Source organism: Coptis chinensis, chromosome 4, assembly GCF_015680905.1.
Source record: "Coptis chinensis isolate HL-2020 chromosome 4, ASM1568090v1, whole genome shotgun sequence".
NCBI lineage: Eukaryota > Viridiplantae > Streptophyta > Magnoliopsida > Ranunculales > Ranunculaceae > Coptis > Coptis chinensis.
This window is the reverse complement of record NC_141459.1, coordinates 103108856-103124429: the sequence shown is the minus strand read 5'-3', so window position 1 is coordinate 103124429 and position 15574 is coordinate 103108856. Positions and strand designations below refer to the sequence as shown.

Genomic DNA, 15574 nt, shown 5'->3' with positions numbered 1-15574 from the left:
CTTATCTTTTGTTTTTGTAATCCAAGTTGTAAAATAAATTATCAAGTGTTAGAATATATCAATTATTAGAATAAATCTATTAGAATATGTCCAATATGGATAGTCCCATGTTTCTATAAGTGTGGACATCCATATCTAGTAGTTTCTATTATCATGTTTTAGGTTAGTATAAGTATGTAACTCTAGGTAAATTCTCTCAACCTAAGAACTCTTTAACCCTAATCAATCTCTAATCTTATTCTTGGTTTCTCTAATATATCAATGTTACAACTCTCCTAGCATCACCACTAACATAGAATTTAACAGTAATCATTTATTTAAATGTTGCACTTTAAAATGCATTTTAACTCGATTAACATTTTAAAAACAATAGAATTAACTTATAATCACCTACTTGGCTACTTTGCATTTTAAAATGCATATAGTGTAAAAACTAAAAGTATTATGTCTCCCATAGGCCTTTGACACTAGATCCTAAACCTAAACCCCAAACCCCAAACACTAAACTCTAAATCTCAATAAACTAGACCCTAAGCCTAAACTCTAAAAACCTTTAGACACTAAACCCTAAATATAAACCCTAAACCCCAAATCCCTATAACTAGACCCTAAGCCTAAACCATAAACTCTAAATCTCAATAAACTAGATCGTAAGCTTAAACTCTAAAAGCCTTTAGACACTAAACCCTAAACATAAACCCTAAACCTCTAAACGCTAAACCCTAAATCCCTATAACTAGACCCTGAGCCTAAACCATATACTTTGAATCAAAATAAACTAGACCCTAAACCTAAACCCTAATAACCTTTAGACACTAAACCCTAAGCATAAACCCTAAACCTCAAGACACTAAACCCTAACCCTTTATAACCTAACTCATTGCATTGTCGAACCTTGCATAATAAAATACATTTTGTATCTGTGAACATTTTAAAATGCAGAAATCCAACTACATTTTAAAATGCATTATATATGTATTTTAAAATAAGTTTATTACGTGAGTGTGGTTTTAATTTGTGATACATATGCATTTGAAAATGCAAAGCAGGTAGTTATAATCGAACTCCATTACTTTTAGTGAAAATATTTAATTTTGTAGTTATATAAGAGTAAAAAAGATAATAAAACAATTACAAATCCCAATAACTAATTTATCCACTTCCACATTACGTGACTGGCCTGGGTCAGTTTTCCTGTGAAATTTCGTTGTTGTTAAATTAAAAAAAAAATGGGATGGATTGCAAAATGCCACACGATATATCAATGTAGGACTATCAATGGGGCAGGGTTTGTATGGGCCTATATGGGGCCTAAAATCGATTAACTTCTAAAACGGCATCGAAATCCGATTTGAATGGCTTTTATGTTTTAGCCTTGTTTAGCCAACCATAATTTATTCTTTTTGTCCTATACCTCCGTTTGTTTAGGTATAATTTAATACGAAAATGGCTCCAAAGTTGTCTCGGGAGAATAGTTTTAACATGGCTGGTGTAAAGGTGTGTTTTAGTTCTGCCTTACAAATGTGTTTATGGGGAAATGGGTTTGGAGATGGGAAAGACCGAGTTTGTTGTTGAGCGAACTGCCTACGTATCAAGCTCTCACTTATGGGAGGAGAGTTGAATCAAGTCTGACGTAGTTCATGTAGGTAGTATTTATAGCCATGGGCGTGAAGGTCTGCGTGAGACACGTGTACTAACATGTACAGATGTGTGGTTGAGATCAAGGATGAATGTTAGGTTGGTTTTGGTAGGAATTCTGTGATGATGGGGAGTGGTTGTAGTGGTTCGTATATTATGGTGATTGGTAGTACAGGTATGGCCCTGGTAATGATTGCATCTGGATAAGGGATGGTGTCATCAGGTGAAGCGTTTTGCTTGAGGTCATCTGTTCGACCTGCGTTACTCTGGAGCGAGTTGAAAGAGCTACATGAGGCGAGCTGCTTATGAAGCGACCTTGGAGGACAATGACATGAGGTCGGTAAGGATCCCTGCTTATGCTGGATGCGTGCTTGATATTCATTAGATGTGAATATTACTCTCTTACACAGCCCCATCTTAGTAGGTTGCTTTATATAGAGAAGCGATCTGCTGAGAAAGAATGGTAGCGCATGTCTGGCAAAAGTGAGATAGAGAACGTTTGTGGACAGAAATATTCGTCGTTCTGGAGAGATCGTTATGCTGTGGTATAATGAACTGGTGTGAAATTTAGCAGGCACATGATGGGCACGTGGGAGAATTTGAGCAGTTGAGGAGAAAATGCGCCGCCCATTTTTTTAGGATTTGAAAAGACAAGACAGCTCTTTGGTAGTCGTGTGGGTTAGGGTTTTAGGGTGCAATCATGATGCATTGGGAACTGGAGGGTTAGTTGTATAAAACAACTTTTGGAGATCTAAAAAGACATTTCTTGTTTCGTTTCCAGAAAACGCAGAGACTAAAACTCTTTAGGTTAGTGTTTCTGTCATTGTTGCTCTTCATTTTTCTTCTGCTGTTGCTTGTTTTGTTCAGTTGTTAGGTCGGCTTTAGCTTTTGTTGTTTAGGTTTGGTATTTGCTAAGAAAACGGAGATGTCTGACTCTGATGATACTCGATCTGAAGAGATTCGAGAAGTATCTTTAAGTTGTGGTGAGTATGAGGAAGATAGAGAAAAGTCGGTGAGGTGTGAGAGTGAAAATGATGATGAGGATAAGGTCAGGGGTGAAGAGGATGATGCACGATCTGAGTCTGTGGTTGCTGTAGCTAGCACTTTAGGCGATGATGAGGATCGTCTTCTAGTGGGTTGCCCCCTAGGATTGTAGACAAACGTGCGGTGAGGGTGTTCTCCGATCTGAGATAAGCTTACGGGATAAATGTAAAGCGACCTGGAGATACAGGAACCAGGACAGAACATAAAGTTGTTTAGTGAGAAGTACAACCCATCGAACTACGGGATAATAGTCTGCAAGGGGCAGCTGAGGGCTGGTATGAGGATGCCGTTCTCGAAGCTAGCTTGTGCATTTTTGAACTTTTGTGGGAAAGCGCCTCTGTCAATTCGTGGGTAATACTTGGCGGCTGCTTAGGGTGTTCAACTTGTTGAACGCGAGCAGTGAATATCATATAGAGGTTGCTGACATTATTGAGCACTTCTCTGTAAAGCGATTTAGCGCTTTTCACTTTAGCTTGCAAACACGAATGAGAAAGTCTAGCGTTCTGGATGGTGTGAGCAATAAGGCTTGGGAGAGGAGGCCGTTGCTATTAGTTGGAAACTTCTGTGCTGGAGGATTTGTTGTGAACACTAGGATTTGTGACTTTTCTAGTGGGTACTAGTGTATTGTCTTATTGGTTTGATGTTGTGTCTGTTGATTTTGTATTTGAACTGCTTCTTTGCTGTTTTTGCAGAGGTCGTTATCAGAAGGTGAACCAATCGTGGGGTGATCGAAGCCTTTGCGAAACTTACGCGAGCTCAAAAGAAAGGGAAACTACCTGAAGTAGCGAGTTACTTTGTAGAAAGAGGAGGTCGTGCTATCAGGGAGAATAGGAAAAGCCAGAAGCAAAGGGCTCGGGGCCTGGTTATTCGTGAAGCTTCTAGTGAATCAGTGATGGAGAGGAGGAATGACGAACTGGTGACGAGGGAAGAGAGGAATCGAAACCGTCGGGTCGAAACGACCGCCGGTGGTGTCGGAGGCTCTGAGTTGGAGTGGGGAGGGCATGAGCGCACCTACGATCTGGACGACATCTCCATTGTTCCGCATGAGTGGAGTCGCTTGCTGAAGAGAAAGGGTGATGAGCCTGAGTCAAGGGATGCCAAGGTCGCAAGAGTAGCTGAAACTGCACTTGGGGGTAGCTCGGGATCTGGAGGTGGGGGGAGAATTGGTGGGAAGGCAGTTCGTAGCTCTAGGTCGAGGCCTCATATCGACTTTGGTGTTCTGGGTGATGGGAACACGGAGGTCGTTCCGACCAGGGATGCTAGAGATACTTCTGGTAGGATGAAAGGGAATGCTGCTATTAGGGAGACTGGGAAGGGTCACTCTGCTAGTACTGGGACGGATGATCTAGAGCATAACTTGGTGTATGTAGATGAGGTGTCTGGTAAGAAACGTCTTGTTAAGAGGTCGGATTGTAGCTACAAGTCCGCACCTGTAGCGGCCTGTTTACTGGAGGGGATGACACTGGATGGTGATAGGAAAGATTTAGATTCGAAGGAGCTGGAAGAGAACCTGAGGGAAATGGATAAGGCGTGCTGCTTGGTAAGTACTTCTTTTGTTGTGGTTTGTTTTTCTTTGTTCTGCTTCATGTTGTTGCTTGGTAATGATGTTGTGTTGTGATCTTATTGGTGCAGTTCATTGTTGGGTACCAAAAGTTGAAAACAGGGGCTCAGATCGCTGAGATGGAGAAGATTGATGTCGAGTCCTTGAAGAGACGATTTGTCGTCTCTTCGAGACGTGCAACAGTCTGAGAAGAAAGAACTAGATGCTTTGAAAGCGCAGCTCAATTCGGTGACTCTGGAGAAGACGTTGGCTGTCAATGAGGTGGACGACCTGAAGAGAAAGTTGACCACGACAAATGACTTCGCTGAGAAGTACAAAAAGGTCACGCTACTGGCGAAGGAGGCATATGATGACATGTGTCTTGAGGTAGAGGATCTGGAGAAAAAATATGAGGAGTTACAGGAGGAACATGAACGTGGGGCTTTGGGTGGTCGAGGGAACGACTCGCTCGGAGATGCTAGTAATGTTCATGAAGTAGCTCCTCCTCATTCGCCTCTACCGATCGCCGCGAGGTAGGGGGTGGCCCGAAACGGCCATTGTTGACTTCACCGCAATGCGACCTCCATAGACCTTGCCTCTCTTCAAGTGCTGGCTCCGCTTCAAAGTGAAGGTTTTGATCATCTTGTTTAGAAATGTCTTGTATATGTAATTGCTTTGGTATGGCCATTGGGCTTGAAACAATAGAACTGGTTTCTGCTGGGCAGTTCGTCTTAATTAGTAAGTTTGTCTTTGTTGTACTACAAACTACCTGGCTTCCTAGATTGTTCTGGGGAGCTTGTGGTGTGATGAATGTTGGCTGACCGAGTTGGATTTCCTGAGTATACTCAGTAGCTCGGTTAGTAGACGAACTGGTGCCTGAGTTTGTTCAGGCAGTTCGTTCTTTTGTCTTTATGAAATGTATATGTTTATTCTTTTTGCTCAATTTCTTGATGTTTTGAATGTGATATTCCTGATATTGTTGTAATTGTCTGGCTGTGTATACAACCTCTAGTAAGAGTGGATGAGGCTAAGTAGCCTGTGAGTCTGAGCAAGCGTCCTAGTTTTTAGTCAGTCTTAGCATTGTAGGTTCCGAATGCATTAAATAATGGGAAGTCGGAGAACGTCTTGTGCGTATGGAGCGTTGTCCATATCGGAGGACTTTAGCACGTGCGTGGCACGTGTGAGAATACGAATAGTTGGAGATGCAAAAATGGTATTCGCTAGGTGGCGCGTCTTTTGGCGTTTTGATGTATTTATGGCAACCATCTATGGTATGTCTTGGGAAGGGGCGCCATTTGAATGTAAACTGAACTGTTGCAAGAAGTTGAAGGGCATTTGTTCTATATCTTCTTCGAGTAACTCTCCCAGGGTTTTGTGCTAGCTTTTTGATCATTTCAGTTAGGTGTCCTTCATTGTTTTTTTCTTTATGTTTTACAACCTTGTTGATCGTTGAGTTGTCTCTTAACATATCCAATGGCCAGACGACGTGGAGATGCTTCTAATAATGGAGGGGGAGGAATCCTCCCACTAGTGATGGACGATATATAATTCGTGCCATATCGCTAATGCGATCATGGCAAACAGAAGGCTGTGGCTTCTGACTCCAAGAGTAGCAAACGGGCTAAAGCTGAAGGTCGCTTTGCTACCGGGTCGCGCAAGCAAACTGGATGCATAGTGTTCAGGTCCCCTATTCGTAGGGATGGGGCCGACTTGACTGCTGAGGAACATAGCGACCTGGGTTAGGGCTGAAGTGCTGCTGGTGAAAACTCTGCGCAGCGTGTTGGTGACGTGGGGAGCGAGTTCTTCTACGTTGGGAGGACGGGGAAAAAGCGTATGATCAAACGTTCTGACTGTAGCTTCCACTCGGCACCCATAGCGACCTGCCTTCTGGAAGGAATTGTATTGAATGGTGATAAAGCAAAGCTTGAAGACGAATATATGGGGACAATTTTGGGGACCATGGATAAGGCTTGTTGTTTGGTGAGTCTTCATCTGGTTTGGTTTCTTGTCATTTGATTGGCGAATCTAACATTGGTGTTTTATTTGTAGTTCCTTATTGGGTATGATAAGTTGAAAGATATTGTTCAACGTACTGACAATGGTGAAAGTGATAAGGCTGAGTTGGTATGCATACGGGCTGCATGGGAGACTAACAAGAAGAAGTTGAAGGCTATAAGGAAAAGACATCAGGACACTGTTAATGAGAGGAAAGTCTTGGTAAGTTCCATGATTGATTTGCAGGAAAAGCTGGCTGTAGTAACTGAGTATGTTAAGAATTGTCAGGCAGTTGCACGACAAGCACAGGGCGTATATGACCGAGTATGTGAAGATTATGCCATGTTGGAGGAGGAGTACTTTCAGCTGAAGGAGGAGCACGATCGTGGGGATCTGGGTACGAGTGTGCTTGTCGTACCCAGAGATACGAGAAACCTTGCTTCTACCAGTGCTGCTCCTGTCATGCCTGCTGAGGATAAACATCTTGTTTATGGTGCTTGATTATGTCTAGTGGATTTGCTTCTTGAATGTAAGTGTTGAATTCTTTTGGATGTCTTGTCTGTTCCTATCTCAGTAAGAGATGTAATAACACTAGAATTGGTTTCCTAGGCTTGCCTAGGCAGTTTGCCTTTCTTTATGCTTACGCAGATACAGAACGAACTAGTTTCCACGTGAGTGGCAGTTCGACAGTTTCAAAAGTTGTTAGCAGACCGATCTGGATTTCTGGGTAGGCCCAGCAGATCGGTGCATTTGTGAACTGGTTTCTTGAGTTTGTTCAGGCAGTTCAAATTATGGATGATATGGAATGCATGTAGTTATTTATGTCCATCTGCTTGTACATATGGTTTGTCATCTTATCGTTGCAACCTAGGGTTGTAGGTCTACAATAAATAAGGTATGAGGAGGCTAAGAAGCCTAAGATTTAGCTTAAGAAAGCGTTCTCATAGAGGCGTTTGAGTTGATCCTAGAGTTGTAGGTCAATAACTAGAAAGAATTGGAGAGGCTATGGAGCCTATGGGCTCAAGAGAGCGTGTTAGCTTAAGAAAGCGTGCTGCTCGTAGAGAGCGTTTTAGCTTATAAAAGTGTGCTGCTCGTAGAGAGCGTGTTAGCTTATGAAAGCGTGCTGCTCGTAGAGAGCGTTTTAGCTTATGGAAACGTGCTACTCGTCGAGAGCGTTTGAGCTTATAAAAGCGTGCTGCTCGTAGAAAGCGTTCTCATGTAGTTGATTCTAGAGTTGTAGGTCCTCAACTAGTGAAAATTGGAGAGGCTATGGAGCCTACGAGCTCAAGAGAGCGTGTTAGCTTAAGAAAGCATGCTGCTCGTAGAGAGCGTTCTCACGTAGTTGATCCTAGAGTTGTAGGTCCTCAACTAGTGAGAATTGGAGAGGCTATGGAGCCTATGAGCTCAATAGAGCGTGTTATGTGCTTGGGAATGTTTGAACTCATGAGAGTGTTTTTAGTTCGTATATGTTGGTGGCTCGTTCAGAGTGAGTTCCGCGTCTGTTGGTGCGACTTGGATGGAGCAGGTGGTATTGATATGCATAAGTAAAGTATACATAATTTGCCAGTACATAAGAGTGTGGATTTCAACACATGACACTTTTATTGATAAAATTTCTTTAACAAATAAGTGTTCCAAGGACATGGTAATGTTTTTCCCTCTTGGGTCTTGATCCAGTATGCTCCATTGCCGATGACTCGTTCCACTATGTAAGGGCCTTCCCATGTTGGTGCCAGTTTAGAGTCATCTTGAGTTTTTTTCAGAACTAAGTCGCCAGGTTGAAAAGATCGATGATTGACTCTCTTATTATATGAGGTCTTTAGAGTCTGATGATAAGTTGCCACTCTGTTGGCTGCTAGGTCACGGTGTTCTTCAAGTAAATCGACCTCTCGAGCGAGAATGGCGTCATTATGTCCTGATTCAACGATCTTAGATCGAGTCGTTGTAACTGTCAGTTCGGTAGGAATAACGGTCCGTACCATACCAAAACAGTGAGAATGGTGACTCGCCTGTGCTAGAGCGAGCTATAGTGCGGTGAGCCCATAAAATATTCTCCAATTGATTTGGCCATTGGCTCTTGTTCTTTTCAATCTTCTTTTTCAAATTTTCCAGAATTGCTTTGTTGTTAGCCTCTGCTTGGCCATTGCTTTGGGCGTACTGGGGAGTGGAGAATGCATGAACGACCTTCCACTTTGCCAGAAACTTCTTGACTATTTTTCCTTTGAACTAGGATCCATTGTCCATCACCAGTGTGTGGGGTAGGCCAAATCTGGTGATGATGTGTGTCTAGATGAAGTTTCTAACATGTGATTCTTTGATGTGAGCAAAGGGGATCGCTTCGACCCACTTAGTGAAGTAATCAGTTGCTGCCAAGACAAATTGAAAGCCAGTGCTTTTTTGTGGGATGAATGTACCCATGATATCCAAGCCCCACATGTGAAATGGCCAAGGGATGGTGATGTTGATTAATTCACGAGCTGGCTGGATGATATTGTGGCCAAATGTTTGGCATTTGATGCATTTCGGGACTTACTTTTTGGCATCGATCTGCATTCGTGGCCAAAAATAGCCTTGGGAGATCACTTTGTGAGCCAAGGAGCGACCTCCAGCATGGTTTCTGCATTCTCCCTCATGGATCTCTGCAAAGATCATCTGGCCTTGTTCTAGGGCTGATGCATCTCAGGTGTGGACCGCCAACAGACTTTCTGAAGAGTTTGTTGTTTACCAGGCAATAGCGACGTGCCTGATATTGAACTTGTTTGGCTTTGGCATGGTCTTTTGGGATTGTTCCATGTTGGATGAACTCTATAATGGGTTGCATTAATGTTTGACTCATCTGAATGTTAGAGAGTGGGCATAGGTCGGTGACTTCCAAGATGTGCTCAACATGTAAAAGCGAAGTCGATCGATTGCCGATGAGTAAGCTGTCTTGGGGGTTTTGATTTGGTGTCTGAATAGCGAGATAGGCTAAATTGTCCGCGTGGCGATTCTTGTCACGCAAGAAGTAATGTATGGTGGCTGTCTTAAAAGAAGGAAGTAACTGATAAACAATTTAAAGGTATTTAGAAAGGTTACCTTCATGGGTAGTGTACTCTTTAGCAATCTGGCGAACAACCAGTTGTGAGTTACTAAATACTTTAAGTTCCTGCACACCGAGCTGTAACACCATACGAGTCAGTCCCATAATTAAGGCTTCGTACTCCGCTTCGTTGTTAGGGGTCATGAAATCGATGCGAACTGCTTTCTCAATCATAGTGCCATCTGGAGACACTAGAATGACTCTATCCCGCTTCCTCTGGGATTGCTAGAACCATCTACAAAAAGCGACTAGGCTGACTTGTCGGGATATTTGGTGGATATGATATCTGTTTCTGGTTCCCAGTTCAGGTCGTCCACAGGAAAGTCTGCTAGGAAGTCAGCAACGACCTGTCCTTTCTGGCAAGTTCACGGGACGAACTTGATGTGATGTTCTCCGAGCTCCTCTGCCTAGGCCACCATGCGAGTTGTCTTGTTGTCTCTGAGAAGGATCTTCTTTAGTGGGGAGGTCGGTGAGTACTTTGATTGGATGTGCTTGAAAATAAGACCTGAACTTCCTTGCAAAGTATAGCAATGTGAGTACTGCTCTTTCAATGTAAGAGTAGTTCTTTTTCAGCTGGTGTTAACGTCTTACTTGTGAAGTAGATCGACTTCTCTGAGTTGTTGTCCTCTTTGAAGAAAATTGAACTGATAGCAAAGTCAGACACTACAAGGTAAAGCCCCAACGTTTCACCATTTGTTGGTTTTGCTAGGACGGGCGGTGTTGTCAAGTACTCTTTGAGAGTAGAGAACGCTTGGTGGCATTGGTCGCTCCATGAGAACTATTCCCTTTTTTTGAGAAGCTGCAGGAAAGGTATGCACTTGTCTAACATCCTTGATATGAATCGGTTGAACGCTGCAACCATTCCTGATAGTTTATGTATTTGCTTCTTTGTCTTTGGATCGGGCATTTCCAAGAACGCTCGGATCTGGTATGGATTGGCCTCGATCCCTCGTTGTGATACCTGATATCCTAGAAATTTCCCAGAGGACGCTCCAAAAAGGCATTTTTCTGGATTCAGCTTCATTTGAGTTCGGCGCAATCTGGAGAACGCCTGCTCAAGGTGAGTGAGGTGGTCAACCGCTTTCTTGCTCTTGACCACCATGTAGTCTATGTAGACTTCCATGATGTCACCTAACATGTCCTGGAACATGTTAGTGATGAGCCGTTGATAGGTCGCTCCAGCGTTCTTGAGGCCGAACGAGAGGACGTTGTAGCAGTAGATTCCTTGTTCTAACCCATTGTATGCATCCATGAATGACAAGAGCTCGTGGCCACAAGTCTGGTCCACAAGTCGGTCGATTCGAAGTAAAGGGAAGCTATATTTAGGTGTTTCTTGCTTGACATTGGTGAAGTCAACGCAGAGGCGAACTGTGCCATTCTTTTTTGGGATTGCTACTATGTTAGCAGTCCACTCTGGGTAATCGACCTTCCGGATGAAGCCGACTTGTTTGAGTTTGTCGATCTCATCATTGATTGCCTTTTTGAAATCTCAGGGATAGCTTCCTAGGTCGCTGGCAAATTGGCCTAGTATTAGGGTTGACATTTAACCTATGACATGCAATACTAGGATTTATACCAGGCATATCGATGTACGACCAAGGGAAAACGTCTTTATTCATTGATAAAAAGTTTACAAGGTGGGCCTTGAGTGTAGGGTCAAGGTTAGCCCCTATATAGACAAACTTAGGATCATCTTCTGTTCCTAAGTTCACTTTTTCCTTTTCTTCAGTCTGAACTGGTGCTTTTGAAGCTGAAGCGACTTTGGAGTAGGTTGCAGGTGATGCTTTGTCGATCTGGGGACTGGAGATCTTTGCAACAGGAGTTGAAGCGACCTCTGTGGTTATGACAACAGGGGTTAATGCGACCTCTATGGTCATGATAACAGGGGCTAGTGCGACTTCTAGGATCCGGACCGGTGGATTAACATGGGCTGGGGTGAACTGAAGCCCCAGCGAGCTTGTTTGCCTGAGAGGATCTGATTGCAATGGTGAGCCTCGAGCTGGTTGCTGCGAAGCTCCATGAGACCTCTGGGGCCGGAAAGTGGAGTACTTGATGGAATGTTGATGGTATTGCTTGCATCTGATGGATCTAGCGACGTCCTAGGATGGCATTGTAGGACGACTGGACATCTAAAACGTTGAAACGCGTGTTGAAGCTAACTTTGTCCTCCCTAGACCCAACGGAGACGGGGAGTATGATGTCACCAATTGGGTCAGCTCAAGAGCCATTGAATCCATAGAGAGGAGCAATTGGGTCGATGAAGACCGACTTGGGCAGGTTCATCTCTTTGATGGTATGATAGAATAAGATGTCACAGGAGCTACCATGATCGATCAATACGTGCTTGACTGTCCAGTCACTAATTTTGAAATGAACAACCATGACGTCATTGTGGGGGAGGCAAACCTTGTTTAGGTTGGCCTCAGTGAAAGTTATGTCACCTGCACTGCGACTTGAAGTACGTTGAGCAGGTGCGGCCTACGAAGAGAATTGATAGACTTCCTCGAGAACGCCCACTCGTCTATGCTTTTCCCTTGTGGACGTCATTGAATCGTCCTGGAACGTGACCATGTGGATCGTTCTATCATTATCTCTGTCTGAGGAGTGTTGACGACAGTCATGACGGGAGCGGTCGCTGGGATGCCCTCTGCTGCGGGAGCGAGCTTGACTATGGTGACGTGCTGGAGATCTGCTGCGCTCTTTGCGAGTCATGAGTTTATGGCGTAGGTCGCCATCAGTGATGTTGGTGTAATACTTGATATGACCTGACTCGATGAGGTCTTGGAGGTAGTGCTTGAGCCCCCAGCACTCATTGGTATCATGACATTTTGCTCTATGGAAGGCACAGTAGGGCTTGCCTGGACGATCTTCTGGCTGTCACACTACAGGCCGGTAATACGCAGCTTGCTTGATCTTCTCCAGAATGTAACTGGGAGATCGGATGAGGATAGCGAACTCACGGCTGTTGTTCGTTCTGTTTCCAGATTTTTGGCCTTGTTGTCTGGTTCGCTTTTTTGAAGGTGGGGCGTCATCAGAGATCGCTGCCACTTCTTGTTCTTCTGCTTGGCCTTGAAGTTTTAGGCCTTCTTGCAGCTTGATATACTTGTCAACTCGAGCATAGGGCTCAGATAACGTTTATGGACGTTCTTTCAAGAGTGATCTGGAGAGTGCGGTGTTGCGTATAAGGCAAGTGTTGGAGAATGCCAATGTGGCAAACGATTCTTTGAGGTCGCTCTCCATGCCTAGTAGTTCGGCTTTGAACCAACCTAAGAAGGCGCGGATGGTTTCATCTTTGCCTAATGAGAACTGGAAAAGTGAATCAAGGTTTGCTTTTTTACGCCTGTTGTGGATGTACTGGCTAGCGAACAGATCGGTGAGATGCTCGAAGTTCTTTATCGAAGTCTGGCTCGAGTGAAAAGAACCAATCGAGAGTGCCATTTTTAAGACTGGCTGGAAATAACCGGCAGTGGAGGTGATCGAACTCCTGGGCACTATAAAGTGCGAGGCTCTAAATGTAGCGAGCCACGTGTTGACCAGGACATATATTTCCATTGTACATTGCAAAGCATGGTTGGATGAAATCTGGAGGAGAAGGTTTACTGAGTACCTCAGCAGTGAAAGGGGATGCTTTCGGTACATCTTGAGCATTTTTTGAACGATCTGGGAGGCGTCATTCTTAACCGCACTCTGATCGATTATTTGCGACAGCTCGTTAATCTGCTGATAGACTTCGTTGATCTCGTCCTCTGCTAAGGTACCAGGTGGGATTTGCGCGTCCACTTGTGTGCGCAAAGCAATATTTCCTGCCTGAGCAAGGTGATGTGCTCGTTCATTGTACCTAATTGGCTTGCTAAACTCTGGATTTGAGCTTCGAGGCTTGCCATGCTTCGTGGGCTTGAGGTTTTTTGTTGATTTGAAGTGGTTTCTCAAGAAATCGAGACCACAAACGGGCCAATGTAAATGTGTGTTTTAGTTCTGCCTTATAAATGTGTTTAGGGGGGAAATGGGTTTGGAGATGGGAAAGATCGAGTTTGTTGTTGAGCGAACTGCCTACGTATCAAGCTCTTACTTATGGGGGGAGAGTTGAATCAGGTTTGATGTAGTTCATGTAGGTGGTATTTATAGCCATAGAGCGTGAAGGTATGCGTGAGACATGTACTGACATGTATAGATGTCTGGTTGAGATCAAGGATGAATGTTAGGTTGGTTTTGGTAGGAATTCTGTGATGATGGGGAGTGGTTGTAGTGGTTCGTACATTACGGTGATTGGTAGTACATGTATGGCCCTAGTAATGATTGTATCTGGATAAGGGATGGTGTCATTAGGTGAAGCGTTCTACTTGAGGTCGTTTGTTCGACCTGCGTTGCTCTGGAGCGAGCTGGAGGAGACCACCTATATGAGGCGAGCTGCTTATGAAGCGAGCTTGGAGGACGATGACATGAGGTCGGTAGGATCCCTGCTTAGGTTGGACGCGTGCTTGATTTTCATTAAATGTGAATGATTTTCATTAAATGTGAATATTGCTCCCTCATAGCTGGATTGGCTAAAGTGGCTATGAGGTATCAAGTTATGGCTCGGTTTCTATATCCAGTTGTTAAAACAGTTGATGTAAATGAACTAAGTGCACATGAGAAGCGCCTACTTTGTGTGGCTTACAAGAATTTTATTGGGGCAAAGAGGGCTTCTTGGAAAATTCTTAGTTCACTTCACCGAAAGGAAATAAGAATGGGAAACCAAGACCGTGTTGAAAGGATTAGCAAGTATCGTGATAACATTGGTTATGAGATCTGGAAAATTTGTAGTAGTCTTTGGAAGCTATTAAAGTTGCGCGACTACGACTCGGCCATTTTAACTTCAACATTCTATCCTAAAACAATTCATACATATACCGCTCGCATGCTTCAAAATGTAGGTATATCTTGGGGACCATGTTGATAGCCAGACTATTACGATATGTGACTCGCTTCTCAACCTTTTCCACTGGTTTCTTATTAATACCCCATTAGGCTTCCCGGATTAATTGGACCATGGCATGTGCATTTTCTGATTTTTTGGTATTTGTTATGTGTCGTTTTGTATTCCCCGATGAGTTTGTTGCGACAAAGCTTGATATAGCTAAGATGGTAGTTGAGTCCTCACGCAAGCAAAATGTGTACACGGCTAAGTTAGCTGGACGGGCTGGGCGGCATGAGGAAATTCTTAAGTTTATAAAAACAGCTGCAGAATCTGTGGATGTTGAAGAGCTTACATTAGTCGAGTTAAACCTATTGTTGGTGGCGTATGAGACTGTGACTGAGGCTAGGTGCGTGGGTATCTTGGAATGCTGTATAGTCTGTTGAGTTGGAGGAAGATAATAAAGGAAGTGAACATGTCCGAATGATTCTGATGTACAAGAGCAAGATCGAGTCTGAGCTTGACAAGATATATAGCGGGCTTTTGAAGGTTCTCTGGTCACTCATACCAGTTGATATATTGCTACACAGGTATATTACTTGATTCCTTCTGTTTTTTCGCTTGTGTACGTTCTTGTTAATTTCCTTCTTTGATTCTATAGTTATTTGTTAAAAAATTGGATCCATGTCATTCCCTCCATAGTGATCGTCTGATCGATAGCGAGTTATGTTTCCCAGTGGACTGCACGTACTATGAGTTGATCTATGACATTCATCTTTAAGCTTTTGGTTGGCACGATTGCTGTCTTTCCTTTATCCTCATCATTCTATCTCTCTCCTGTGCTCATCCTTCATTTTAAACTTACGAGAATGCATTTTGATTTGTACATCTTTAAAGATTACCACTGCCACCTTACTTGCCAATTTCTGTGTGCTCTGAAAAAGGCTTTAATTAATTTATTTCCTTCCATGCATATCCAATAAAAAAAAAGAATTAACCAACAGTCTACATGTCTCTTGCTTGCCTACTTTGCCTAACCCATGATTCTCTTTCTATTTCAATTCATCTTGCCAAGTTGCACTTCTTTATCTTTATAGCTCGCCATTCTAAACACTATATTCCATACTGAGTGAGTAGACACAGTACGTTAAAGAATAGATGTTCTTCATTCTGTAACTATCTCCCTCCTGCAGAGAATACAAAGGTCAAATTGCTTCCTACAAAGTATCCCGCACGGCGCAGTACCAAAAGTTGAGGTATATAACCTGATCTGCGTAGTAAGTCTAATGCTCAATTAGTTCACTAATTAAAACAATAAAAGGGGACTCCTAAGCTGGCAGGAGGAAATCAACTAGTTTCCTTGGCAATGAAGTTATTTAACAGA

The 15574-nt window shown here is 43.4% G+C and overlaps 1 protein-coding gene across 1 annotated transcript in view; it reads right to left on the bottom strand.

The window, feature by feature from the left end:
- Positions 1–15105: 15105 nt before the first annotated feature.
- Positions 15106–15574, bottom strand: part of LOC147506456 (GDSL esterase/lipase At1g31550-like) — a 30384-nt gene continuing 29915 nt past the window's right edge. Inside the window, exon 5 of the mRNA XM_086558608.1 lies at positions 15106–15377. Within this exon, the coding sequence (XP_086414734.1) occupies positions 15367–15377 (11 nt within the window). The 3' untranslated portion in view covers positions 15106–15366. The remainder of the gene's footprint in view (positions 15378–15574) is intronic.